This window comes from Mustela erminea, chromosome 14, assembly GCF_009829155.1.
Source record: "Mustela erminea isolate mMusErm1 chromosome 14, mMusErm1.Pri, whole genome shotgun sequence".
Classification (NCBI taxonomy): Eukaryota; Metazoa; Chordata; class Mammalia; order Carnivora; family Mustelidae; genus Mustela; species Mustela erminea.
The window spans coordinates 64,121,911-64,147,933 of NC_045627.1; the positions used below are offsets into that span (position 1 = coordinate 64,121,911).

The 26,023-nt window shown below is 41.2% G+C and overlaps 2 protein-coding genes across 6 annotated transcripts in view; both read right to left on the minus strand.

Annotated features, from left to right (window-relative positions):
* The window catches only part of CWF19L1 (CWF19 like cell cycle control factor 1), a 30,729-nt gene extending 18,710 nt beyond the window's left edge, over nt 1-12,019 (minus strand). Inside the window, exons 1-6 of one of the 4 annotated variants that reach the window (XM_032311681.1) lie at nt 11,894-12,019; nt 8,480-8,564; nt 7,598-7,676; nt 6,748-6,849; nt 4,153-4,367; nt 1,471-1,589 (exon numbers count right to left, since the gene is read on the minus strand). In XM_032311681.1, coding sequence (XP_032167572.1) covers nt 1,471-1,589; nt 4,153-4,367; nt 6,748-6,849; nt 7,598-7,676; nt 8,480-8,564; nt 11,894-11,916 — 623 coding nt within the window. In that variant the 5' untranslated portion in view covers nt 11,917-12,019. Of the gene's footprint in view, nt 1-1,470; nt 1,590-4,152; nt 4,368-6,747; nt 6,850-7,597; nt 7,677-8,479; nt 8,565-11,848 lie in introns of those variants that run through there. The other 3 variants (XM_032311682.1, XM_032311684.1, XM_032311683.1) reach the window with 3 other exon arrangements.
* Nucleotides 12,020-18,341: 6,322 nt separating this feature from the next.
* On the minus strand, nt 18,342-25,178 carry BLOC1S2 (biogenesis of lysosomal organelles complex 1 subunit 2). 2 transcript variants are annotated; one of them, XM_032313045.1, is made up of 6 exons: nt 25,080-25,178; nt 24,627-24,743; nt 21,222-21,341; nt 20,443-20,547; nt 19,665-19,728; nt 18,755-18,843 (listed from the first exon to the last, which is right to left on the minus strand). In XM_032313045.1, exons 1-5 carry the CDS (start codon nt 25,141-25,143, stop codon nt 19,709-19,711), a joined length of 426 nt encoding a protein of 141 aa, XP_032168936.1. In that variant the 5' UTR covers nt 25,144-25,178; the 3' UTR covers nt 18,755-18,843; nt 19,665-19,708. The 2 variants fall into 2 exon arrangements, with proteins under 2 accessions (XP_032168935.1, XP_032168936.1); XM_032313044.1 differs by lacking the exon at nt 19,665-19,728 and having other exon boundaries at nt 18,342-18,843.
* Nucleotides 25,179-26,023: the final 845 nt, after the last annotated feature.

A 26,023-nucleotide genomic window follows, 5' to 3' on the forward strand; every position in this document is an offset into this window, starting at 1 on the left:
TACTCCACCACCTTGTCCCCCCTCCCTGGACATTTTATATAAATGAAATCATACATGTGGTCTCTTGCGCCTGGCTTCTTTGATTTGGCACGTTTTCAAGGTTCACCCATGAAGCATCTCTCAGTACTCCATTCCTCTTTCTTGAATAACATTCCAGGTATGGATATATCACTTTTTCTTTACCCATTCATCTGATGATAGATATCAGGGTTGTTTCCACTTTTTGTCTATCATGAATAATGCTGTTATGATCATTTGTGTGCAAGTTTTTGCATGGGTCAATGTTTTTACTTCACTTGGAACAAGAGTGAAATTGCTGGGTCAGACAGTAACTCTTTAACTTTGAGGAACTGCCAACAGTTTGGCAAAGCATCTCCATCTTCTTACATTGCCACCAACAACACACAAGGGTTCTAATTCCTCCACATCCTCACTACCTTATTATTTGCCTTTTTGACCATAGCCATCTTAGTGGATGTCAAGTGATCTCTCATTGTGGGCTGGACTTAAATTACCCTGATTGCTAAGGCTGGAACATCTTTTCATGTGCCTACTGGCCACTGGTATATGTTCTTCGAGGAAATGTGTATTCAGATCCTTAAAAGCTAGGTAAGTTAAAAAAAAAAAAAAAAAAAAGTTCGACAGGTTTTGACAGGTTTGTTCCCATAACCTCTGCTTTTAGTGCAGGGTTTTAGAGAACAATGTTTTTCTAGAAGGCATATATTAAGATAAAACAGAAAAAGCTGTAATGTTTATGATTATATCTTGGGCTTTGGGATTATGGAGGAAGGATAGGGTTTTTGGTTTTTTTTTTTCTTCCCCTGCTTGCCTATATTTTTGAACTTTCAAACAACACTTGTTGGGAAAAAAAAAGTTCCTACAGATTATTTTCAAAATTATCCATGCTCTTTACCAGTGAAGATAATTTAGAGTTAACTTAATTCTATCACTTACAAAACACTGGTTTTATTGTCTCTACAAGACATGCTTTAAAAACTCTACTAACTTCCAAACTCAAAACTATGAAAAAAGGGGGAAAAATTGATACAAGTTCTTGATTCTCAAGTTGAAATACTTCTTATTAGGCTGAGACATGAATTTTCAAGACTATATAAAAGGTACCTATTTGACCTGATCAAAAAAGGACACACTGTTGCGGAAAGCTGTGAGGATTAAACAGTATTGTTACTTCAGACCTGCACACCTTTAAGGGGTTGTATACAGTCCAATCCCTTGTATTGCAAATTAGGAAATAAACTGAGAAGAGCTAAGTAATTTGAGAGCTACTCACTGAGTGTTAACTGAGTTACTAACTCAGTTACTGAGTTACTGAGAGTTACTGAGAGTTACTGAGTGCGTGAGTAAGTACAATGAATGAAGATGTTACATGACTCAGAGGGACAAGAGAAGGTCTCACAGAAGATCCAGGGCAAATTCTCTAAAAAGCCAAAATAATGCAATGCTACTCACCGATAAGGAAGTCTCTCATAATAGGTCTTTTCCAAAGCAGCAAAATGGTATCTTGGTTTCAAGTCTGTGGCCAGACTGGAGACCAAAGCAGAGCCACATTTTCTGGTATCCACTTCTCCCTGGTAAACAGAAATTCAGTCATCATAATGGACCTAAAAGTCACCAAGAAAAACAGGCAAATAACAAGACACTTTAAAACGACTTTAAAGTTTTTAATGTCAATACATGCTTTGGCAGTAGGATTTGGATAATGAACTGCATATTTGTGGCAATCAGAGAAATCTCAAACATATTAAGAGGAACTGGGCTATTATAAATGCAGAGATAGGAACAACTGCTGGAAGTCAGGGGTTAAAGGTAAGATAAACTCTCCATATAATACCCAAAGTAGGATTTATTAGGGTCTTTTTTTGGAAACTGATTTCTCTCCCTGGAGCCCACACACTTCGCTTCTATAATTTGCTTTGTTGTGCACCTGTAGTTCCAACATGCAGATAGTCCTAGTCAATGCAAAATATAAAAATTAAAAGCTAGCTTTCAGGGCCCCTGGGATCCAGAGATTATTCAGATTATTTGGAATGGAATATTCAAGGACTTCATGACATAGCATGCAATCCTTTATTTTGCTTCAGTCAAGAAAGGTGTGGTTTGTGGAAGGATACAACCGTGCCCTTGTTAAAGTCTGTAACATAAAGTCTATCAAAAATATTAGGCTTGGGGTACCTGGGTGGCTCAGTGGGTTAAGTCTCTGCCTTCGGCTCAGGTCATTGTCTCAGGGTCCTGGGATCGAGACCCACATCAGGCTCTCTGCTCAGTGGGAAGCCTGCTTCACCCTCTCTCTGCCTGCCTCTCTGCCTACTTGTGATCTCTCTCTCTCTCTCTGTCAAATAAATAAAATCTAAAAAAAGAAAAATATTAGCCTTTTTCCCACATATCCCTAGCTTTCATTAACAATAAATTGTGAGATCTCTCATCCATAATTTTATTTTGGAACTTAAGAGAAGGTACTATCTGGAAATAAAAAAATTACCAAAATTAGTTGTCCACTAAGAAAGCAAGAATTTCTTCCTTATGTGCTATGCTTGCTTCCTTCAGGTTTCTGCTTAAGTGCAGGAATCAGCCTTGAGGTGAGTTGTAGTATCTTAGAGACTGGTAAACTAAATTATTTTATCCCCTTAAGATCTTACGTAGTCATTTATAAACTTCAATCAAAATCCTTGTTAACACCCCAAAATGAAGGGTTCTCATTTTTCTCACCTTTCTTTCTCCCTTCCACCAGCAACTCAGACCTCATTCTTTGCACCTTCCCTAGCTTCGCCATATCTTTCCTAGCTTCACCATATCTTCTCACTGCAGCCAGCACTGCCCCTTGAACTGAGATGAAGAGGAGCCATGGACTTATAGAAGGGGAGGAGAGTACTGTCCTTTTTCCTTTCAACATCCCGCCTGACAATGCTTGGTATCTTGTTGGCCTTTTTGGTCACAGACATGTGGAGCTGAAGTTGGCAGAAGACCCTTTTCGGGATCATTACTGATACCTCTGCATCCATTAATTGGTATTTGTCTCTAAATGCATTCTTATGCTTCCTTCACTGAAACTCAGATGCCTTCTGTCCTCACATATAACCTTTCAAGATCTTCCTTAGGCTTATTTCCACCAATGTGATCACTCACCAACCTTGTAAATATCCTCTTCTAGATTACTTAAAAAAAATATTAAGATCAAATGTAAGAGTGAGCTCCAAGGCATCCCAACATTAAAGCTTTCACATCAGAGAAATTTCAAGTTTTCAACATCTCATTTCCCATCTTGAGATCACTACCTCTTATCCCATAATGACTCCGTTAAAAGATTATTTTGAAAGCTAAATACTACAATGTGGAACAGAAGGTAAGAAAAATACAACTGCAGAGCTGCCACTAACCATAAATCTTTTCACTAAAAATTAGTGAACCCTTAAAACATGTTTTTTTTAAAAGATTTTATTCATTTATTTGACAGAGAGAGAGCAGGAGCACACAAGCAGGGGGAGAAGCAGAGGGTGAAGGAGAAGCAGGCTTCCTGCTCTGCAGTGACCCTGGGATCATGACCTGTGCTGAAGGCAGTCGCTTAACCAACTGAGCCACCCAGGTGCTCCTGAACCCTCAAAACATATTAAGGGGAAGCCTGAAAGAAGCCACTTGAAGCAGAGAATATAATTTAAAGAATCATTTATTTATAATTAAGATTTCAGCAATTTCATCTGCGAACTGTGCTTTTGTAACACCAACCAGTTTCCAAGTTTTTGCTTTGGTTAGTCGATAGAGTTTGAAGTATCCTGAAATAATTTACAAAAAATTCCTACTGAAAGGTACTAAGAGCTGAAATACTCAATATAAAGAACAAAAAGAGGCACATGGGTGGTTCATTCAGTTAAGTGTCTGCGTTCAGCTCAGGTCATGATTCCAGCATCTGGGATCGAGCCCCACATTGGGCTCCCCGCTCAACGGGGAGTTGGCTTCTCTCTCTGCCCTTCCCCGTGTTCACGCTCATGTGCACGCTCTCTCTCTCGCTCTCTCTCTATGCTCTCTATCAAATAAGTAAGTAAAATTAAAAAAAAAAAAAAAAAAAAGTAGAAAGAAGCCCCAATTAAGCCAATGCAATTTGCTTATAGAAATTCCAACTGAACAAGCACTACTCACAGAAGAATTCCCAAAGTTCCCCACATACTTGGGCCATGGGGATGTGAGCAAGATATCAACACCCTTAAACTGGGATGTTGAACACAGCATTGTCCTCAGGGAAGACACATCCTTGGGACTAAAACTGTAACCTGGGACTGGTTCATTCAAGGACTCCGTCCCACTGAGGTACACAATCTGCAGTCCCGAGCTTCCAGTGAAGATGCCTTTACGCCCTATGTTCAAAGAAAAAGAGACAGGTTTTAGTCAAAACTTCAGAATGAAATGTTATTATGATGAATCTCTCTCCCCATGCCATGAGCCCCGTACCTCCCTGCCATTCAGCGGGTCTGAACAAGCACAGACTTCTAGAGCCCCTTTCTGGCTGCAGGGTCTCAGGGGTGGATGGCTGCAACCATGATCCCATTCAGGGAGAGCAGCCCTTCTTCAGGTTTACCCCAGGGGCCTTACGAATGAAAAAAGCTGGGAAGCACTGATTAAGAAAAAGCCTTCCTGCCTTCTAGAGGAGACTACATGGCTAAAAGAAACCCAGACACCTGGACCCAGGGAGAGGCAGTAAAAGAATCAAGCAGCAGTTCTGAGGAAAGTACAGTCTAGAATGCGTACGCTCGTCACACAGGCAGCAGCGTCTGACAGAAGGAAAACATGTGGAAACAGCAACTGGGAAGAACTAAAGACCCTACTCCCTTTTAACTTTATTCCTGGTGTGGGCCTTTGACCCCATTTCTTCCTGTTGCCTTCAAGACCCTGCTCCAACAACTTTCAGCTTCCTTTCACTTACAATCTCTTCTCAGCTGGCTCTCTCCCCTCAAAGAAGAGAGTACTAAAGACTCTAAGAGACATACTAATTAATAAAGGACCACGACAATAACACACATGTGACCTGATAAGGAACACAGACCAAAAAGGAAACCTAAGAAAGGAACACACACACTAACTGAAAAAGAAACTTCCTTGTCTTCTGTTTCCAATTTCTCAAAAGAACAGTCCAGGCTAAGTGCTTTACCTCTTGGTTCCTAAACCCACTGCACCCTAGTTTCCCTCTCCCCCTCCCAAAATTTATACCTTAAGTACCTCCCTTTCCCTCTCCCTTTCCCTCTCTTACAGGTCATGAATCACCCTGTAACTAACTGCCAATGGCTTCTCCTGGTCTCGGGAACCAGTCTCTCTTCATCTAGAGTCTATGAACTTGATATCTTTACCTCTCCCAACACTGTTCTAATCATTTTCAGCTCTCTTTGCCTACTCCCTCAATGAAGATATTTGCCCACACCACAGAGTAGTGCTTCCCTTCTCATTATATTTTCTATCAAACAGTTTGATCCTACTCAGCTTTGTTTTTCATGTTTATAGGACCAACTCCCCAAAGCCTACTCTTCCACATTGACCTTGCTTATACACTCCAGAAAGATCACTTCCAACTATATGTTGGACATTCTGCCAACAATTCAAGCTCACTATCACATGTTCACTATCAAGTTCTTTGTTGGCTCCTCCTACTGGATCTCAAAAAATACCTTTTACAGAAATAACCCAAATACCTCCATGGTCTCTCCACTCCTGGCACTAAATTCATATGGCAACAGCTACCATAAATACCTACAGCACAGATCTTAATCCAAATCTAATAACTACTACAAGAAATGCCACAAGTCAGACCTTTGTTTAAGATATACAACAAAAGGATTTCAAAAGATGTATCTCGCAACAATGGTTAAAAACAACAAACAAAAATCTGTCCATCAATTTTTTGCCTAAATGTGCCTGTGTGATTGAAGCAAGATGAGTAAGATAGCTTACATAAGAGCCCCAGTCAGATGCAGAGACTAAAGGCCAAGATGGACTAAGGCGGGGAAGGATGGGGAGGACACAGAAAGCAAAGAATTATAGAGGCTTTCAGGGGGAGTAAGAGACCAAGAAAGAGGAAATGGGAAGAGCATTAGACAAAATGGAAGAGCATTAGCATTTTAGACAAAAATAAGTTGAATGATCCAAGAAGCCACAGACTGATAGCCCATGAGGTAAAAACAAAAACAAAATCTGACAGTGCTTTTTAAAATGGGCAGACATTAAAAAGAACCACTAAAAGAGATTCAGGGGGCTAAAGAGGGAACAATTTTAACCTGAAATTAAAAAGTGGACCAGGAACCTAAGAAAGGACAGAGAAAAATGTGAGGATCAGCACTAAATACTTGAATTTCTGAAAGCTTAGTGAGATACACAGCTATAGCTAGCTAGGATTCTAACAAACAAGCTGTATCTAGCAATGTTACATGGTGAGATGACATACACGGAATTATTTTCAACAAAATGTATACCTTAAGTACTCCCTATACTACAGTCAAGTAGTTGATTCCTCTGGTCGGCTGCAGGAGCATATCCTGGGTCATGGGAGTGCAAGGACACTGGGGAAAGTTGGGAAAGACTACAAAGGAAAAAAATGCCGGAGTCTTAAGGGTATAGATAAAGACTTTGGGAAAGAACCCCATTCTCTCAACAGTAATGGCAGAAGAATTGAGCCACAAATTTTCCAGGAGACTTGATTCCTGGGACACTTTATTATGTGAATTTCAAACACAAAAAATACAAACTTACCCAGATACGTAATGTTTTCAGCTAACTCACACCCATCAGCATCTTGGAAGTATTTTACTGTTTCCTGGTTATTAGCACCCAGAACATACGTCTGAATAGGAACTGGTGAGAGAAACAGACATGACAACATACAGTTACCAGATCTGCTTTGGAATTTGAGAAATGTTTCCCCACAGGAAAAATAATCATAGCAAAAGTAATGAATCTGCAATCCTATTTGTGGAATGTGCTCACCACTTAAGATATCCTACCCCACCCATGGCCTGACTATTTAATATTATCACTAGTTGATGAAATGACATCTTAAAGAGGATGGTTAATGTATAGTAAGGAAAACAGAGACCATAAAGAACTTCATTTAAAAAAACCACTCAAACTGGAAAAAGGAAAGGACACATGTGGTTGAATTTCTTCAATTCCTGCCTACTTAGAAGAGAATTTTTTTTTTAAGATTTATTTATTTATTTGGAGAGAGAGCGTGTGTGCACATGAGCATGAGTGAGGGGAAAGGCAGAGAGAGAGAGAGAAGCCTCAAGCAGACTCCCCATTGAGCACAGAGCCCAAAGCAGGGTTCGATCTCACAACCCTGAGATCATGACCTGAGTTTAAATCAAGAGTTGGATGCTCAACTGACTGAGCCACCGAGGCACCCTGAGAATTCTTTTTCTAAACCAAATCCAACCAAATTAAAAATGTGAACATTTAGATGCACAGGCATCCTTCCCAGCTCAATGAGGAGCTCCAAGGGAAATTCTTAAATAACTAGTATGTGTGAAAAGAACCCAGCAAAAATTATGTAACCTTGCAACTTCGTTAGAAATCATTTGTTAAATAAAAATAATTTCTATACCTTTCTTGATGCCAGTTTTATACTCCTCCCATTCAGCATCTGGAGTGGAGCCAAAGAAATTTCCTACACACAACAGCAGCTAAAATGAGTTTTTTAAACAGATATATGAGATTTTTTTTATCAAATAGTACATAATAGACAGTAACATAATTCAGCTAATTATTCTACTTAATGGCCTCAAAGTAGGTGTTTTTCCTTCATCAATCTGCAGACTCACAACACATAATTCTTGGGCAGCAATTGTGGTAGTTGATCTGATTCTACAAATCACTAAATTTTGGCTCACTGGCCATCAGATTTAAGTTGGGACGGGGAAGTGGGGGTCAGGGAAAAATGGAGAAATCTACTTCCAAGACTCTCTCTTGAAACACAAGACATTAAGTATTAGATACCCTCAGAGATACAGGGCGAAAAAACACACTTCCTGCCGTTGTCTTTACTTCATCTTTAACCTAGAATACTGTTTGCTAGGGGTTGAGTCTAGTTCACGATCCTACATTAACATTTATATAAGGCTCTTCAGTTAGCGAAGCATTTGCACATGTTATCTGACTTAATCCATACCATACACTCATGGAATACATTTGCGGTTCCCAAAGCCAGGGCTTAGAATCACCTATGGAGGTTTTGCTCCTCTATTTTCAGTTTTGTGCACAGTAAGAAAGTAATTAGATTCCAATTCAAAAAGTATTAAAAGGTAAAGAAGTCTCCCCTTCTCTACCATTCCACAGCTACTAAGTTCCTATGCTCACAAAAGGAACTCAGTCTCAGAAAAAAGGAGCATGTGTGTTCCATCGAGAAAGGAATAAAGGAGTCCAAACTCTATTTTAGTACACTTGACAATAACAGTAAAATTAGAGTCAGTAACAGGAAATGTCTTACATCAAAGTTTCCACTTTTCTTCTGAATTGTTCGAACTCTGTTGAACAAAACGTCAAACTTTCCTTCAACATCTCCACAAGCCAAGCTGCGAACAAGAGATACATGTTAAGGCAATTCAGGAAACATGAATGGGCCTGCTGGGTTTCATACACATTAGCCTTCCCAGATCTGGTGAATATGTAACCCAGTCTCTCTGAGGCTACCAGAGAGGTTCAGAACTATTACTTACCATGGGGCAGCTCCACCTAAAAGTCACTAAAACCTTCTACTCGCCACATCTACAGGTTAGCTTATCGAACCAAATCAAACAGCAAATCAAAGCAGTTTCTTCTCCTCACTTCCCAAGCTTTGTAAATGGCTGTATTGTCCAGCTGGTCGCCAAGAGTCAAAAATCCCCTATCCAATCATCAAGGCTCATCAATCCCCCCCCCTTTTTTTTTTCTTAAAGATTTTATTTATTTCTTTGGCAAAGACAGATCACAAGTAGGCAGAGAGGCAGGCAGAGAGAGGGGAGGAAGCAGGCTCCTTGCCGAGCAGAGAGCCTGATGCGGGGCTCGATCCCAGGACCCTGAGATCATGACCTGAGCCGAAGGCAGAGGCTTTAACCCACTGAGCCACCCAGGTGCCCCATCATCAATCCCCTTTCCTAAACATCTTTCACATTCATTCCACCCTTTTCCTTTCCACTGCCACTATCAACCATCCACCCAAAAATGACGTACCAGACACCTATAATATGCTAAGGCAATACACCCAGTAGTAGGCTAAGAACACGCTAGGAGTACAAAGAGGAAAAACACTCAGTTCAAACCTCAAAAAATTGACGATCAGGGAAGGGGAGATACTCTAATAAAAATGTACATGAAAAAGGCTACAATAGGAGATATGTGTAAATTGTTAAGGGGCAGAGAGGCAGAAAGTGGCCAGAGCTGAGGTTTGCCAGACAGAATGGCCCTAAGTTGTAAAGTAACTTGTTTTATCAACTCATTTCTGAGTTTTTAGAATTCTGACTTCCACGGTTTTTCTACCTCTCATACCATTTATTTATATATTTATATATATTTTATTTATTTATTTGACAGACAGAGATCACAAGCAGGCAGAGAGGCAGGCAGAGAGAGAGGGAGAAGCAGGCTCCCCGCTGAGCAGAGAACCGGATGTGGGGCTCAATCCCAGGACCCTGAGATCATGACCGGGGCCAAAGGCAAAGGCTTAACCCGCTGAGCCACCCAGGTGCCCCTCTCATACCATTTCTTAATGTCTTTGAACTCATCTTGAAATATTACAATTCTTACTGTTCGCCCACTACGTCTTTCTGGCATGTCCGTATCACTGAACATTTTCAAGCTGGCTAGTAATATGTTTTAAAAAGTTCACTTCAGGGCACCTGGGTGTGTCAGTGGGTTAAAGCCTCTGTCTTCGGCTCAGGTCGTGATCCCAGGGTTTTGGGATCGAGCCCAGCATCGGGCTCTCTGCTCCGAAGGGAGCCTGCTTCGCCTCTCTCTCTCTGCCTGCTTGTGATCTCTGTCTGTCAAATAAATAAAATCTGTATTTTTTTTTTCAAGTTCATTTCAGTAACAGTGTAAGATGGTCTGGAGAAACAAGTAACTATAAGCAAATATATCATCAAAGGGGGCAATATTGAATGAAGATATGAAGGAGAGAAATGATGAAAAATTTCGAATTTTGAACACAATTTGGACTGGAGAAGTAGAGAGAGAAATGAGGGAGAAGGGAGGAATGGAGGACACTCTGAGACAGAGCCACGGAGAGTCCTGTGATAAGGCAGAGGCAGAATCAGCCAAAGATCTAATGAATCAGGTGCTGGATATAACATAGGGAATGCGCTTACATTTATTTCCTCTAATGCCTACTCTTCTTCCTAACCATCCTATATAAAGCCAACAATTTAATGTTCTTTCCTCAAAAACACTAAGAGAACTCCACTGCCTGCAGAGCCACAGGCTTCCATAAGTCTTTGGTCCCTCTCCCCAGGGCTTTCTCCAAGTTTCTGTAACAGAAACTTCCCCTACTGTCAATCTGATCATTCTCTGCCTCTGCCATACCTCTCCTAACAGCCCGACCCTACCCACCCTGAATCTAATTTTTTCCCATCCTTCAAGGCCCAGCACATCTCTAAAGCCCTCTTAACTGGCTCAGAAAGTCACTCTCTTCTCAAACCTCAGAAACCCATAGAGCATCTCAGAGAAGCTCTGTAATAAACTACTAGGTGTTTTTATTTAACTCCTGAGTACCACCTCCTCTAGGAAGTCCTCCAGTCCCTATCAGTCACCAATTCCAGGTGCTCCCTCTATCATAGAAGTTGTCACATGGAATTATAATTGTTTCTCAGAGAGCCATCATCCAGTTTGTACATCACAGGACATCTCAAAGTTCATCATCTCCCCAAATAGGCCCTTTTCCAGTGTTTCCTATCCCAATGAGGGGCAGAAATTTTGGATCCCACGGTGCCAACTCCTTCTCACAGCCAAACCATCTCCAAGCCCTGTTAATTTCATCTCCTCATAAGCCCTGAATCCCAGCACTTTGCTTCTGCCATCACTCTACCTAATCCCAGCTGCCCACTTCTTCGGCTTTAATTTGTTCTCACACTGCAGCCAGAATCGCTTTTCAAAACAAAAATCTGATCCTGCCAAGGAGTTCTTAAACATTTCGATGACTTTAGAATAAAGACCAAAATATTAACCAAGGCTCAATCCTCCCTCTCCTGATTCCTCATAATAAGCCAAATACCCTTTTATACTCTCTTCCAGAACCGTGAAGCTTTTCTTCCCGACATTTTTCACCACCATAATTTGACATTAATCTGGATTCTTTGATTAATATCTACTCAAGACTCTGAGCTCCATTAAGGCAGGAACTCCATCTGTGCAGTGTCTAGCACAATGCCTGGTACACTGCAACTGTTCAATAAATATCTGTTCAATGGGTCCATAGATGCACGGATGGATGGTGTAGCTTCACTCCAGCGCCTCCTCCTCCCAAAAAAGTGCGCCTGCGCAGGAGAACTATCTAGCTCGTCTGTTCGCAACTGACAAGGACCCACCAGTGGAGCCCATGGCAACTTATTTTCATCAACACATAAGTGGGGTGTGCGGAAAAGCGAAGGAGAAAGGTGTCAGGGTCCAGGATAGCCTAAGATAGAGGAGGCCTGACGCTGGACGCTTCCGCCTCTCCCAGCGTGTGTCTCCAAGAGTCCCCTCTCGGAAGCGAAAGGAGACCGGCTCCGGCCGAGCTAAGACAGGGTCGGAGCTCACGAGCCGCCACCACGCTCCCACCCCCGCCTTTTCCCCTCTCTTCCAGGCACGAGAGAGCCCCCGACCAGCATACACTCGTGCCCGCACGCACCCATACGTGCGCGCGCACTTGCGCTTCTGAGCTATGGTCACTCACAGACGCAGCGGTTTCTGAGCCATTTGTTCAAACAGCCGGGATTAGGTCGACCACCCAAAACCGGGACTCTGAACCCAAGCTCCTCTGAAAAACGCGGCAGCACCACACTAAGACGTCAGTGCACCCAGCCAATGAGGGTTCGGTGATCTACGGAGAGCACCGAGGGACAGAAGCCTCTCTCAGGTGACTTCGCCTCCAAGAAGAATCGAAGAGCAGTAGAGGAAGGAAGGGGTAATGGGAAGAATGATTCCAATTACGATGTTTTACTTCGGAGCAATTTAAGTTATGGAGCTTCTAGAAAGTTCCCGACACAATGTTGGGCCCTAACCTAACCATATCAGTCCAGTGGGCAAAGACAGACTCCCGCTCCTTAAAGGTGCACAGCACTGTTATTCTCACTGCATCATTTGAAAGTAAGTTGCAGGTATCAAGAATACCTCAGAGTGCATTTCCTAAGAATAAGGACAGTCCCTACATCACCAAAATAGTATTAACACATCTAAAAAAATTAATAAGTTCAATAATATCATCTAATACACATCCATATTTAAAGTTCTCCTTTTGTGCCCCCCCTCCTTTTTTTAAATATCTGGAGCTTGTTTTAATTCCGGATGCAATTAAGTTTCACGCTTGTATTCAGTTCTCTCTCTAGTCTTTTTAACAGTTTTTTTTTTAAAGATTTTATTTATTTATTGGACGGAGAGAAAGATCACAAGGAGGCAGAGAAGCAGGCAGAAAGAGAGGAGGAAGCAGGCTCCCCGCTGAGCAGAGAGCCTGATGCAGGGCTCGATGCAGGGCTCGATGCAGGACTCGATGCAGGGCTCGTGATGCCAGCACCCTGGGATCATGACCTGAGCCGAAGGCAGAGGTTTAACCCACTGAGCCATCCAGGCACTCCACTCTCTCTAGTCTTTTTAAATCTACAACAGCCCACCTACCTTTTTGGTTTTGTTTTTCATGACCTTGGCTTTTTGGAGGAATTCAGTCCAATTTATAGGAGACAACAGTATATAAGGAAATGGAAACAAAGGGGCTTCAGACAACTGAGGGGGAGGGAAAATTCACTAAGGTCAGCCACGTAATTAGAAATTAACTAAAACATAAATAAGTTTAAGGAAGAACCACAAAATTCTGGTTTCCCTCACTTTGGAGGGAAATATTAAATTGCCTATCTCATTAATTATTAATGCCCCTGCTTTGATAGCACACAAAGCTTGTGTTCTTTTCTACTTTGGGGGCAATCCAGCACAGCCCACAAGTAGAAATCAAGACTGAATATAAAGGAGTAGAAATTTGCCAAACATGGGCAGGTAATCCCTTCAGGAAGAGAAACAATAGTAAGATACAATGAAAATTCATCAGTGGAATTCTGTATTATCTTTCCAACTCTTCTAAATCTAAATCTACTCTGAAATATAAAGCTTATGGAAAGAACGCTCATCCATGGGAATTTAAGCTAGCTCAAGATAGCTGAATACAGTGTAAGTGTCAGAGTTATAGAAAATGAAACTGGAAAAAAATGAAAGAAATAGGGGTTTTGACGCATGCTAAGAAGTCTGGTTTTAAAATACACATTCTTCACAAGTGCATGGAAAATTCCTCCAGAATAGAATGTTGGGCCACAAAACAAGTCTCAAAAAATTCAAGTACAGGGGCACCTGGGTGGCTCAGTGGTTTAAGCCGCTGCCTTCGGCTCAGGTCAGGATCTCAGGGTCCTGGGATCGAGTCCCACATCGGGCTCTCTGCTCGGCGGGGAGCCTGCTTCCCTCTCATTCTTTCTGCCTGCCTCTCTGCCTACTTGTGATCTCTGTCAAAATAAATAAATAAAATCTTTAAAAAAAAAAAAAATTCAAGTACATAGAAATTATATCAAGTATCTTTTCAACCATAATGGTACAAAACTAGAATTCAATAAGAAATGAGGAAGAAAACTAGAAAATTAAAAAAATATATAGAAATTAAGCAACACACTCCTGAACAACTAATAGACTAAAGAAGAAATCACAAAGAAAAATTTTAAACATCTTGGGACAAAAGAAAATAGAAACAAAACACACCAAACTTATGGAATGCAACAAAAGCAGTTCCAAGAGGAAAGTTGATAACTGTAAATGTCTATATTAAAAAATAAAGGTCTCAGATAAACAACTCAACATTACACATCAAAGAACTAGAAAAATAAGAATAAACTAAGCCCAAAGTTAGCAGAAGGCAGGATATAATAAAGATTACAGCAGAAAAAAGTGAAACAGAGAACAGGAAAACAATAGAAAAGATCAACAAAACTAAAAGTTGGTTTTTGAAAAAGATAAAATTGACAAACCTTTAGCTAACTAATCAAAAAAGAGGGGACTCAAATAAATGAAATTATCGATGAAAAAGGAGGCATTTCAACTGATACCACAGAAATACAGAGATCATAACAGATCACTGTAAATAATTATATACCAATAAATTGGACAACCGAGAAGAAATGGATAGATTTCTAGAAACATAAAACTTAATAAGACTGAATCAAGAAGAAATAGAAAATCTGAACAGACCAGTAAAGAGTAAGGAATTTGAATCAGTAATCAAAAAACTCCCAAAAAAGAAATCCCAGGATCAGATTATTTCACTGAATTCTACTGAACATTTAAAGAAGTAATGCCAATCTTTCTCAAACTCTTCCAAAAACTGAAGAGGAAGGAACACTCCCAGACTCATTATATAAGGTCAGCGTTACCCAAAACCAAAGCCAGCCAGATAAGGATACTATAAGAAAAGAAAACCACAGACCAATATCCCTGATGAATATAGATATAAAGTTCTCAGCAAGTTACTGGCAAACTGAATTCAACAGCACGTTAAAAAGGATTACATGCCATGATCAAGTGGGACTTGTCCTGGGATGTAGGGATGTTTCAACATACCAAAATCAATAAATGCAATAAATCTCATTTATAGAATGAAAGATAAAAATCATACGATCATCTCAATAGTTGTAAAGAAAACATTTGACAAAATTCAGCATCCTATCATGATAGAGAGAAAAAAAAAAACCTCTCAACAAAGTGCGCATAGAAGAAATGTACCTCAATATAATAAAGGTGATATATGACAAGTCCACAACTGACATCATACTCAGTGGTGAAAGGATGAAGGCTTTTCCTCTAAGATTAGGAATAAGACAAGGGTGCCCACTACCAGAAATTCTAGTCAGAACAATTAAGCAGAAAAAGAAATAAAAGGCATCCATATTGGAAAAGGAGAGGCAAAACTGTCTCTATTTGCAGATGACATCATCTTATTATATATAAAAAATCCTAAATACTCTAACTCCCACAAAAAAAAAAAAACAGAACTAATAAATGAATTCAGTAAAGTTGCAGGATAAAAAATCAGCATATAAAAACCAGCTGTGTTTGTATACACTAACAAACTATCTGAAAAATAAAGAAAGCAATCCCATGTAAAATAGCATCAAAAACAAAAAAGATACTTAAGAATACATTCAACCAAAAAGGTGAAAGGTCTATACACTGAAAACCATAAGATACTGCTGAAAGAAACTGAAGAAGATACAAATAAGTGGTAAGATATTTTGTGCTCATGGATAAGAAGAATAGTTAAAATATCCATACTACCCAAAGCCATCTATAGAGTCAATGCAATCTCTATTAAAATGTAATGGGGGGGTGCTGGGTGGCTTAGTGGGTTAAAGCCTCTGCCTTCGGCTCAGGTCATGATCCCAGGGTCCTGGGATCGAGCCCGGCATGGGGCTCTCTGCTAGTCGGGGAGCCTGCTTCCCCCTCTCTCTCTGCCTGTCCCTCTGCCTACTTGTGATCTGTCTGTCAGATAAATAAATAAAATCCTCAAAAAAAAAAAAAAAAAAAGACACAGAAAAAAACAATCCTGAAAATTGTATGGAACCTCAAAAGACCCTGAATAGCCAAAGCAATCTTGAGAAAGTAGAACAAAGCTTGAAGTATCACACTTCCTGATTTAAACTATGTTATAAAGCAATAGTATTCAAAACAGTATAGAACTGATGTAAGAACAGATACATAGACCAATGGAGCAGAATCAAGAGCCCAGAAATAAACCCATGCATATACAGAGAACTAATATTTGACAAAGGAGCCAAGAAGACTCAGTGGGGAAAGGAGAGTCTCTTCAATGTATTAGGAAATTAGGTATTAAATGGTATTGGGAAAATTGGATATTCACATGTAAAAGAATGAAACTGGACCCCTATCTTACACCACTCACAAGTATTAATTCAAAATGGATTAAAGACTGAATATAAGATCTGGAACTGTAACTCCTAGAAGAAACAGGAAGCACTTTGACATTGGTCTTGGATATAATTTTTTGGATATGACACTGAAAGCACAAGCAACAAAAACAAACATTAACAAGTGGGACTACATAAAACAAACAAGCTTCTGTACACCAAAAGGAACAACCAACAAAATGAAAATGCAACCTATGGAATGGTAGAAAGTATCTGCAAACTCTCTATCGGATAGGGGGTTAATATCCAAAATATAAAAGGAATTCAACCCAATAGCAAAAAAGCAAATAATCTGATTTTTTTTTAATGGGCAAAGGCCCCAATTAGACATTTTTCCAAAGACTACCATAGCCAATACACACATGAAAAGGTGCTCAGCATCACCAGTCATCAGGAAATGCAAATCAAAACCACAGTCAGTTATCACCTCACACCTCACAGCAGTGAGAATGGCAATTATCAAAAAGGTAAGAGATAGGGATGCCTGGGTGGCTCAGGGGGTTGAAGCCTATGCCTTCAGCTCAGGTCATGATCCCAGGGTTCTGGGATTGAGCCCTGCATCGGGCTCTCTGCTCAGCGGGGAGCCTACTTCCCTTCCTCTCTCTCTGCCTGCCTGTCTGCCTACTTGTGATCTCTCTCTGTCAAATAAATAAATAAATTTTTTTAAAATAAATCAATAAATAAATGCACTCTAGAAGTAGAGGTTGAGTAAAGAATGTGTTAGATTCTGAACACTGAACAACATGCTTTAATACCCTTGGGAATGAGTTAGAAACTTCAAAGAAAAGACTGGGTAATAAAGAAATCAGTATTCTCTAATTATAGTTTGTTTGTTTGTTTTTTTTTAAAGATTTTATTTATTTGACAGACAGAGATCACAAGTAGGCAGAGAGGCAGGCAGAGAGAGAGGGGGGAAGCAGGCTCACCGCTGAGCAGAGAGCCCAATGCGGGGCTCGATCCCAGGACCCTGAGATCATGACCTGAGCCGAAGGCAGAGGCTTAACCCTCTGAGCCACCCAGGCGCCCCTATAGTTTGTTTTTTTTTGAAGATTTTTTTTACTTGTGAGAGAAAGAGAGAGAGAGTGCACAAGCAGGCAGAGGCGGAGAGAGAAGCAGGCTTCCCACTAAGCAAGGAGCCCAATGCGGGACTCAACCCCAAGACCCTGGTATCATGACCTGAGCTGAAGGCAGCAGCTTAACCAATTGAGCCACCCAGGCATCCCCCTAATTATAGTTATTAACTATAAGAACTTTCAACTTTAAAAATAAATAGCTTTATTGGGATGCCTGGGTGGCTCAGTCAGTTAAGCTTCTGCATTCAGTTCAGGGCATGATCCCAGGGTCCCACTTCGGGCTCCCTGCTTAGCTAGGAGTCTGCTTCTCCCTCTGCCCTTGCTCTCTCTCAAATAAATAAAATCTTTAAAAAATAAATAAATAAAATTTTGGTTTCTGAGTATAAAAAAACAAAATTAATCTGGCCTTTTCAAAGCAGCTATGAGAAATCGCTAAAGGATTCTAAGCAGGAGGGGTGACATAGCCACGTGACATTTTAGATTGCTCTGACAGCAGTTTGGAAGGTGCATTGGAGGGATCGTTACGGTGAGTAGACACAGCTATAGTGCAGTGGGGCAGGGGACAAGTAACAGTCTGGAACAGAGATAGTAGGAAAGGACAGAAACAGGGTTAAGAACTCTTTGGGAGACAGAACTGAGGACCTCAGACCCCTTCCTGGCTGGTGACTCCCAACTCTGAATAAGGATGCCTGTCCTCCAAACTAGACTGGCCTGTCAGTCAGTATTCTCCAACCATTGATGTCTTTAGTCTGAAAGGAAGACAGTCGGAGTCCTGGAAGCCCTCTCTGACCCAGCAGGCACAAAGAGGAAGATGTTTCAGAAAATGCTCTATTTTATGAGTGGCAGCCCCACTTCCCCACCTAACACATATACACATACACAGTCTTTGTCTTTATCACATTTCCAAAAGGGAACATGTGTCAAGATGTCATCTATCTCCAGACATGAGTCACAGACAGAAGAGACAGGAAGGGCCCATCACATATATCAAGCTATCAAAACACTCCTTTCACTGCTTCTGCTCAATCTAGTAATTATTTAAGATTTCCTATTATTTGCAGTGTTATGGGAGAGTAAATTACTGACATTCACAAGGTGGTAATCTGTTAAGAACAAGTTTTTTTTCTTTTTTTAATTTAGGATCTTATTAGCAATACATCAGCATCATTAATAGAAAAAAACACTGTTGACACAGAAACTCAAAAAACCAGCCATTAAGAAAATAATGTAGTAATCAACCACTATGAGAGAAGAATGGTTCCTCTCATTTGATTCCACTGGCAAGCCCAGGCTTATCCTGAACTTTGAGAGACTCTCTGTCCTGAGTGGATGATGAAACATTCAAGTAAAAGGTAAGAAGTTATAAGTGTGAGTTTCTGAGGGATACTGCCTCAAAAGAAGTTCAGGGGTAGCCATAGTCCTCCAGTTCACTCCAATATTGGTACATTTCTGGGATGACCAGCACAGTTTCCTTTCGAGGAGTTTTGACAATTCATCAGCCTCAGGATTCAGGTCTTATAAAACATTCTTCCATGTTAAAAAAGACTTTGATCCACAGGAGTAAGTTTTTCATCGCTTCTCCAGCTTCTTGTACTTGGCTTCTGCCAGGGAGAGAGGAGGAAGAAGTTAAATCTTTTAAAACCAGCTCTTACAAAGATCTTTTTAGTCAGCATTTCCAGGCAAGTTCAACAATATCTATTACATTAAAAAAAAAAATCTATTGCCTTCAATCTCATAATCTGTCCAAACTGGGTCCAAATTGGAGGCACACCATAAATGTTAACATTCATATTAGCTAAAGACAGATATTTGGATGTGCACAACTTAAGATAAAAAGTTTCACACACACACAACACACACACAGAATTAAGAACAAGTTCACTAAGTTCTAACCCTGTCAACAGCACGTGCTCAGACAACTCCGTCAGTATTAAGCAGAGCTACTGGCACTGGAGTCATGGGAAGCCTTACTAAGCACAGGAAATTGCTTCTCCAGGCACTGTCCCAGGCACTCTCTGACAGCCAGACTGGAACACTCTGGACATACAAATGTATGTTTCCCCTTTTATTTTCTTATTCCTACACCTCACTATAGGAAAGCAATTTTGAAAGACACAAAGATTTAAAAGACTATCAAATAAGCCTCTTAATGTGACAGATTATCTTTTTCTTTAAAATCTTGAAAAAGGGGCACCTGGGTGGCTCAGTTGGTTAAGCAGCTGCCTTCAGCTCGGGTCATGATCCCAGAGTCCTGGAACTGAGCCCTGCATTGGGCTCCCTGCTCAGTGGAGAGCCTGCTTCTCCCTCTCTCTGCCTGCTTCTCTGCCTACTTGTGCTCTCTATCTCTCTGTCAAATAAATAAATAAAATATTTAAAAGAATAAAATAAAATAGAACCTTGAAAAAAATAAATCAAAACAAACCTTGAAATCATCTGGTACAATGCCTTCTATACAGTAAGTTTCAGTCACCATTTAGTAAATTTAATTGTGGACAATGAAACTGTTAATCACCATTCATGTCAAATCTTAGTCTGTTACAGACCTCTCTCCGGAAGTAGCCAACAATTGTCAATGATGAAAATAAAATTATCTGTAAATTATATCTAGGATAAAGACAACTCCATTATTTTTAAACGCAGATGTAAAACCCAGAGCCAGTTAGTAAGCCATCAACAATACAAGTACCAGTTTCATCATTAAAGGAAAAGTAATCCTTCAAGAAAACTCTTGATTGACTTTCCCATTTTTTAAGACATACGCATCTACATTACTAAGGATGCTTCAGCCTGCTGAACCCCAATTTAAGAGCTTGAGCTTTATAATCAAACAGACCTGGTTGGGACTATAGCTCTTTCACATGCTAGCTTTGTATCCTTATGCAAGTTATTTAACCCCTTTGACCAGTTTCCTCCTTCAAAGAATGGGGATAAAAATCACATACTTATCTCATAGAACACTGGGAGGATAAAAGGGTAATACATGTAAAGCACTAAGAACAGTGCCTGATATATATCATTAAGCACTCAGAAAATAGTATTTTTATTACTACTACCATTAAAAAATTAGTCTCACTAGGTTTTCGTGAAACTTAATTAAAATCGATCATCACAGGCACATCGATGTTAACTATCCTATTAACTAAGGTCAGGCTGGGGGGCAGGGCACTCTTATTAGTCAAAACTGACATAAAAATGGTTACCCAGTTTTTTGGAATATGCATCCAACTTGTAGGCTGCCTGCTCAAGAGCCGCCACTTGCTCTTCAATTACATTGATCTGATCCAGATAAGGCTGCAGTCCAGCATCTTTGAAAACAAAGACAGACCACGTGTCCATTCAGTTTCAACACAGAGTGTAGAAAAAAGTGGGAAAGTAAAAATGCTAGTGTCCCTCCAGCTCTGCCCAAGACACAGTAGGTAGGGTGACATGATTCTGATCACTGGCAGGACAAACACTAGCAGACAGTAGCTAGCAGATCAGGCAGAACTGTGACCTGGACAAAGCAAGTCTCTCTCATCCACTAATTTTCCTCTCTTTTAAATTTCTTGCTCCTCAAACAATCCTTCCCTTACAGATTCAGTTTCTTAAGTAATCCCCTACCAAGAAAGAGTACTCTAGAGATAGGGAACACAAATATAAGTCAATGGAAAAACATATTCTGCCAGTCTAAATTAGCATTTTCCATTTATAGATGTTCTGGTTTTCTGCTTATACAGTAGTCCTTTACGGATTTCATTGTTAAATAAATTTACTAGAATCTGACAGGACTAAAGTGATCATATCAAGATTCAGAAGCAGAAATAACCATAACAAAATATGCTAAGACTCAAAATGGAAGAAATTCACCATAACTTTGTAATTCTCTTTTAGAGAATGAGCTCCCTCAGGACAGGTGCCATATTCCCTCCACTTCTCCACAATTCCAAGCACAAAAGAATACTAAATACAAACATGTTTAATTATAAAAACTATTACTTACATTTCTGGTTTAAATCCTTTAAGTTTCTACTAATGTTTATAGCAATATCTTTCATTTCAAGATACTTCAGGCTGGTTAGTTTATTCATATTTTCCAGGAGCTTATAGTCTTCGCTGGTGGCTTTAAAAGAAACAGAAGATGTGATGCTTTTAAGATCTGTCGTAGATCACTGGAATGTGGAATCATGGGCCAAATGGTAGTTCCAGGCAGGACCCAGAGAATGTTAAAGTAGTAGGCCACTACTGATTTATGACATTCATACTCAGCCTGTGTACTCTGAATGCCTAAGCAGAAACTCAGGTAATAATCAGCAAACTATTTAAACCAAGTAAGAGCCAGAGACTTCAGAATCTTGGTTAAACAGGTAAATAATAAATTCATGTTCTTTTTTTTTTTTTTTTTTACGGACAGATCATAAGTAAGTAGAGAGATGGGCAGAGAGAGAGAGAGGAAGAAGCAGGCTCCCCGCCGAGCAGAGAGCCCGATGTGAGGCTCGATCCCAGGACCCTGGGATCACAACCCGAGCTGAAAGCAGAGGCTTTAACCCGCTGAGCCACCCAGGCGCCCCATAAATTCATGTTCTAAGAAGTGAGAGGTGACACAGTCTTGGTATTTCTATGGTATGATAACACGTAATCTGAAGGACTGCATCATAAATACATATAAAATCAATTAGGACCTCACCATTTCTTAATAACTCATTTATTACTGTGTGATTCTATATTGCATTTTATGTACTCCTTTTCATGTCCTCAGTTCCCTTCCCCATCTCTTCTCAAAGCAAATGGCTACTCAAAGCAAATTTTCCTGAAAAGTGGAAAATTCCTCTTACATGAGTTGTGTCAACCTTTGTGCCTCACTTCAAAACTTCTCTGTACCTTTTTATCTTCCCAAGAGGCAGGAGTGCCCCCTATTTTTGCCAACACGTCTCCCATGCTCTTGCTTCCTCTTCTTCAGGGCCTCTTTTCAATCATCTCCTTTCCCCGGCATTTTCAAATTCTCTATCCTGGCAGCTTCTTCTCTCTCTAGAAATACATTCAGGTTTCTCTCCAGCTCAAAAGCACTCTCTCTCTTCTGCTACACCTACATCATTTGCTCTAAAGCAAAGGAGCTTCACTGCTAACCCTTCTGAAAGACCAACTCATACTCACTGCTTCTTCTTCCTCAGCATTCACGCATGAAAACCCTTGCAGCCTGGCCTCTCGCCCCTATCATCCAAGGAAACTACATGCTCCGGGGTCATTGGTGTTCTACAAAGCACCAAATCCACAGCGTTTTCTCAGTTATTATCCTCCTGAACCTCTCCATAGTACCTGACCCTGTGATCTCCCTATTTTCACAAAATGCTAATTTCCCTTGGTTGCCACATCATCCTATTATCCTGATTTTCTCATCTCTTTCAATTCACTCTTTGTAGGTTTCTATGCTAGGTCCGTTCTCATTCATCCTTAACTGTCACTTCCCAACTTTTTCCCAGCTGTGACCCAACTGATGTTTACATGGGTGGCATTCCTATGGGCATTCCCGGGGTGATGCTAGCTTCCTTTCAGACTCAAAAAAGCATCTGTACAAATAAGAATGACAATCACAGGGAAATTGCATTCCGTTTAAAATTAATTTTATTGTAAGTAAACCATTTGTAAACCTAGATGTTTTAAGAACTGTTGTTAGAAACAAACTAATTGCCCTATACAAGCATTCACTGAGACTATAGTTGAGGCCATAAGTACAGTCAGCTACCCCTAAGCATATCCTTGCCTATCTCATCCTGCAGAGCCTTGACTCACACCCTGTACAGGTGACTCCCAGATCTGTTTCCCCTACTCTGATCACTCTCTGAGATCAGGGATCACATCTGCAAGTCACCTGAGTGTCCTGGTAATATCTAAAATCAGCCAAGCCAAAACCAAAAACATTTTTACACTAAACACTGTTCTGCTTTCCCACTTCTCTATTTTAGATGATGGCACCGTCAGTTTAAAACCTAGAACACCTTAGCCTGCTCCCATACCTCCACAGGCACTTCTAAATTCCACTTCTGTGGCATTCTTGCACCCATACTTTCCTTCCCATTCCTTTTTACCATCACCCTGTCACTGACCATCATCATTACTTTTCATCCCAAAACTTGCTCATGTGTCTGAGCTCTCTCCTCCACAACCATACACCTTCACTGCTAGCAAATTAGTCTCTCTAAAAAAAAACCAAGGGTCACACTCTAATACCTAGAAGCCTGCAAGATCATGTAAATGAATGAAACAAGCCAAGTGTTGGCATGTTAAACACATAAGATTATTCACTTCCACAAAGAAATATGCTCTTTCCCATTTCTTAGAACACACAGTCGTCTTACCTATCATTTACTTTACCAACCTGGATAGAAATATTGGTACAGAAAATTGTTTCTCTACCACTACTAACAAACCAACAATCTAAGAACAGTGATAAATGGCAACTGATCAGGTCCCAGTAAAAGGGAGGAAAAAGAGTGGTGGGGAAAACACTGCGTGGCACTAGTCCATTTAGAGGAGGCAGCTGCTCAGCTGTCAATCACAGCATTACAAGAATGGGGAACTAGTATTGCCAAATCTTTGGAATTTTTAAAGAGAAGTCAAAAATCTATTATTTGTTACTTGATTTCTCTTGCTCAGAAATAACTAAAAAACCGATAGGCAGAGCCTCACAAGCCCTCCCATTCTGCACCAAGCCTTTTCTCATTAATTCTGGTTCCCAAATTTAGCTCACAGCAATTTCCTGGGGAAGTGAAACAATGCTTATGAGAGGCCACAGGAGCAAACTTCACTTTTTGGACCTTTCTCCATACATAGGTTATATGTTCACCTGCAAATACACAATGAACTCAAAATTAATCATGCCCCTAAGTGTGGGTGACCAAATCCTCAGAGCAACCTAGTAGGTTCCTAAATCTACAGGTCACTCTCCAGTCCCCAATTTCATTTCTCTTTGTCCCAGTAAATAAATCTGCTTTAAGGGAACAAACTATTCCCTTATACCGCCTCACTCACTCATCGTTTCCCCCCTTTTTGGTCAGTCATTCCTTTCACAATCCTGCTAAAAATACACCTCCGCCAAGGAAGCACGTCTTGATCCATTCTTTTTTGACTTCTCATACTTAGTGTACACTACCGAGGCTTGCAGAGTTATATTAGGCATTTTTATGCATTTCTGAAATTAGCTAGTGAATTTCTCCAGGGAAGGAACGGTCCTTTTTCTTTCCCACTCATAACCTTCCCAAACTTCCAAGAGGCATATTTCAGGGCATGGGGAGCTGGGGAGGGAGCCAAAGACGGATGCTGCTAAAGCACCTCACAGCTCCCAGAGCCAAACTACAGCTCCAGCGAGTGATGCAGGGCGGTAACCGAATCAGCCCACATCCAGCCTCACCCGTCAGTTCCCCAGTGAGGTAAGTTGCCATTTTGGAGAACATGTCCCGGCAGAGCTCAGTGATGTCAGCCTCAGCCGGCTCCTTTGCTTCCTCAGCTGTCTCCACGGCGGCATCGTCTGAATCAAAGGAGAACGAGTAAGTGTCTCGCCCTACACCGGGTCCTAATCCAGCCATGGCACCCTCTCCCCACAGCCCCACATCTCTTCACCTGTCCTCGTTCGATCAAGCCGGCTCCACTCTCCCTGTACCATAATTTCAAGTCCCCCACGTTGCCCTTGCCCCACCTGACACGCCAATTCTGCTCCCTTGCACCGGCCGTTGGCTCAGGTCCGATCCCGTGGCCAAACTCCACCTCAGTCGTCCCGTCAGGTGCGCCCCTCCGACCTGCTCGCCGCGGTCAGGTGAGTTCCCGGCCTCCTGCCAGACAATTCATCCCCAGCTACTCTACGTACCTCGAACCGGCTCCTCTCTTGGGGTCGCGGGGACACCCTCTGCCGCCGCCGCCGCCGCCGCCATGCCTGGCCCCGCGCTGCTTCCGGTTGTGGGACACCCGCGCCTGCGCACCGGGCGTGCCCCACCCACCCCGCCGTCTCCCGCCCCCGCCCTGGGTTCGCAGCCCTGGGATACTCCATCTCTCTGCTGAGTCCTGCGGCTTACGGGGAGTAATAAAGAGTAAGCTTAAAGCTGAAGTTGAAGCTAAAATGAGCTATCCTAAGTCGATCCATTGCCATAGTCGCGATGTCTGGAACTGAGAATGCGCTCATCCCCGTCACTAATCTAGTAAAACCGACGACCTATATGGGGTTGGTTGAGCTCTGGTGGCCTGCTGACCAAAGTCACAAGGACAGGTTATCCTCTTCCTAGACACTTCCCACACAGGCTGGTATTCGTTGCCAAAGACTTCTAGGAGACTCCATGCTTTTGAAGGTAGTCTCATCCAGTCTTTGGGAAACCTTCACTCATTGACCCCTGAGCTGAAATACTGGCCGTTCCAATGTCTTGGTGAAATAACTGATTCGCCCCTTTATCTTTTCTTTTTCTTTCTTTCTTTTTTTTTTTTAAGATTTTATTTATTTATTTGACACAGAAAGAGAGAGATCACAAGTAGGCAGAGAGACAGGCAGAGAGAGAGGGGGAAGTAGGCTCCCTGCTGATCGGAAAGCCCATGATGTGGGCTGATCCCAGGACTCTGAGATCATGACCTGAGCTGAAGGCAGGGGCTTAACCCACTGAGCCACCCAGGCGCCCCGCCCCTCTTTTCTTAAAGTGCAGGTTGGCACCTACTTCTCTTCAGCTGATACAGTCTTTCTGGAAGAAAGCTTTGTAACTTTTTACAGCTGAGGATACACTCGGGTTATCTTGATTGCATTTATTCACGAGTCTCCTGGGTGTATAG

Excerpts from the sequence above, each read along its gene's own strand:
- BLOC1S2 (XM_032313044.1), bottom strand. The coding sequence starts at position 25,143 with ATGGCGGCGGCGGCGGCGGCGGCAGAGGGTGTCCCCGCGACCCCAAGA. Across the intron at positions 24,744-25,079 it reads AAGAGAGGAGCCGGTTCGAG|ACGATGCCGCCGTGGAGACA; the intron begins GTACGTAGAGTA and ends CCTTTGATTCAG. Across the intron at positions 21,342-24,626 it reads CCTCACTGGGGAACTGACGG|CCACCAGCGAAGACTATAAG; the intron begins GTGAGGCTGGAT and ends TTTCTTTTAAAG.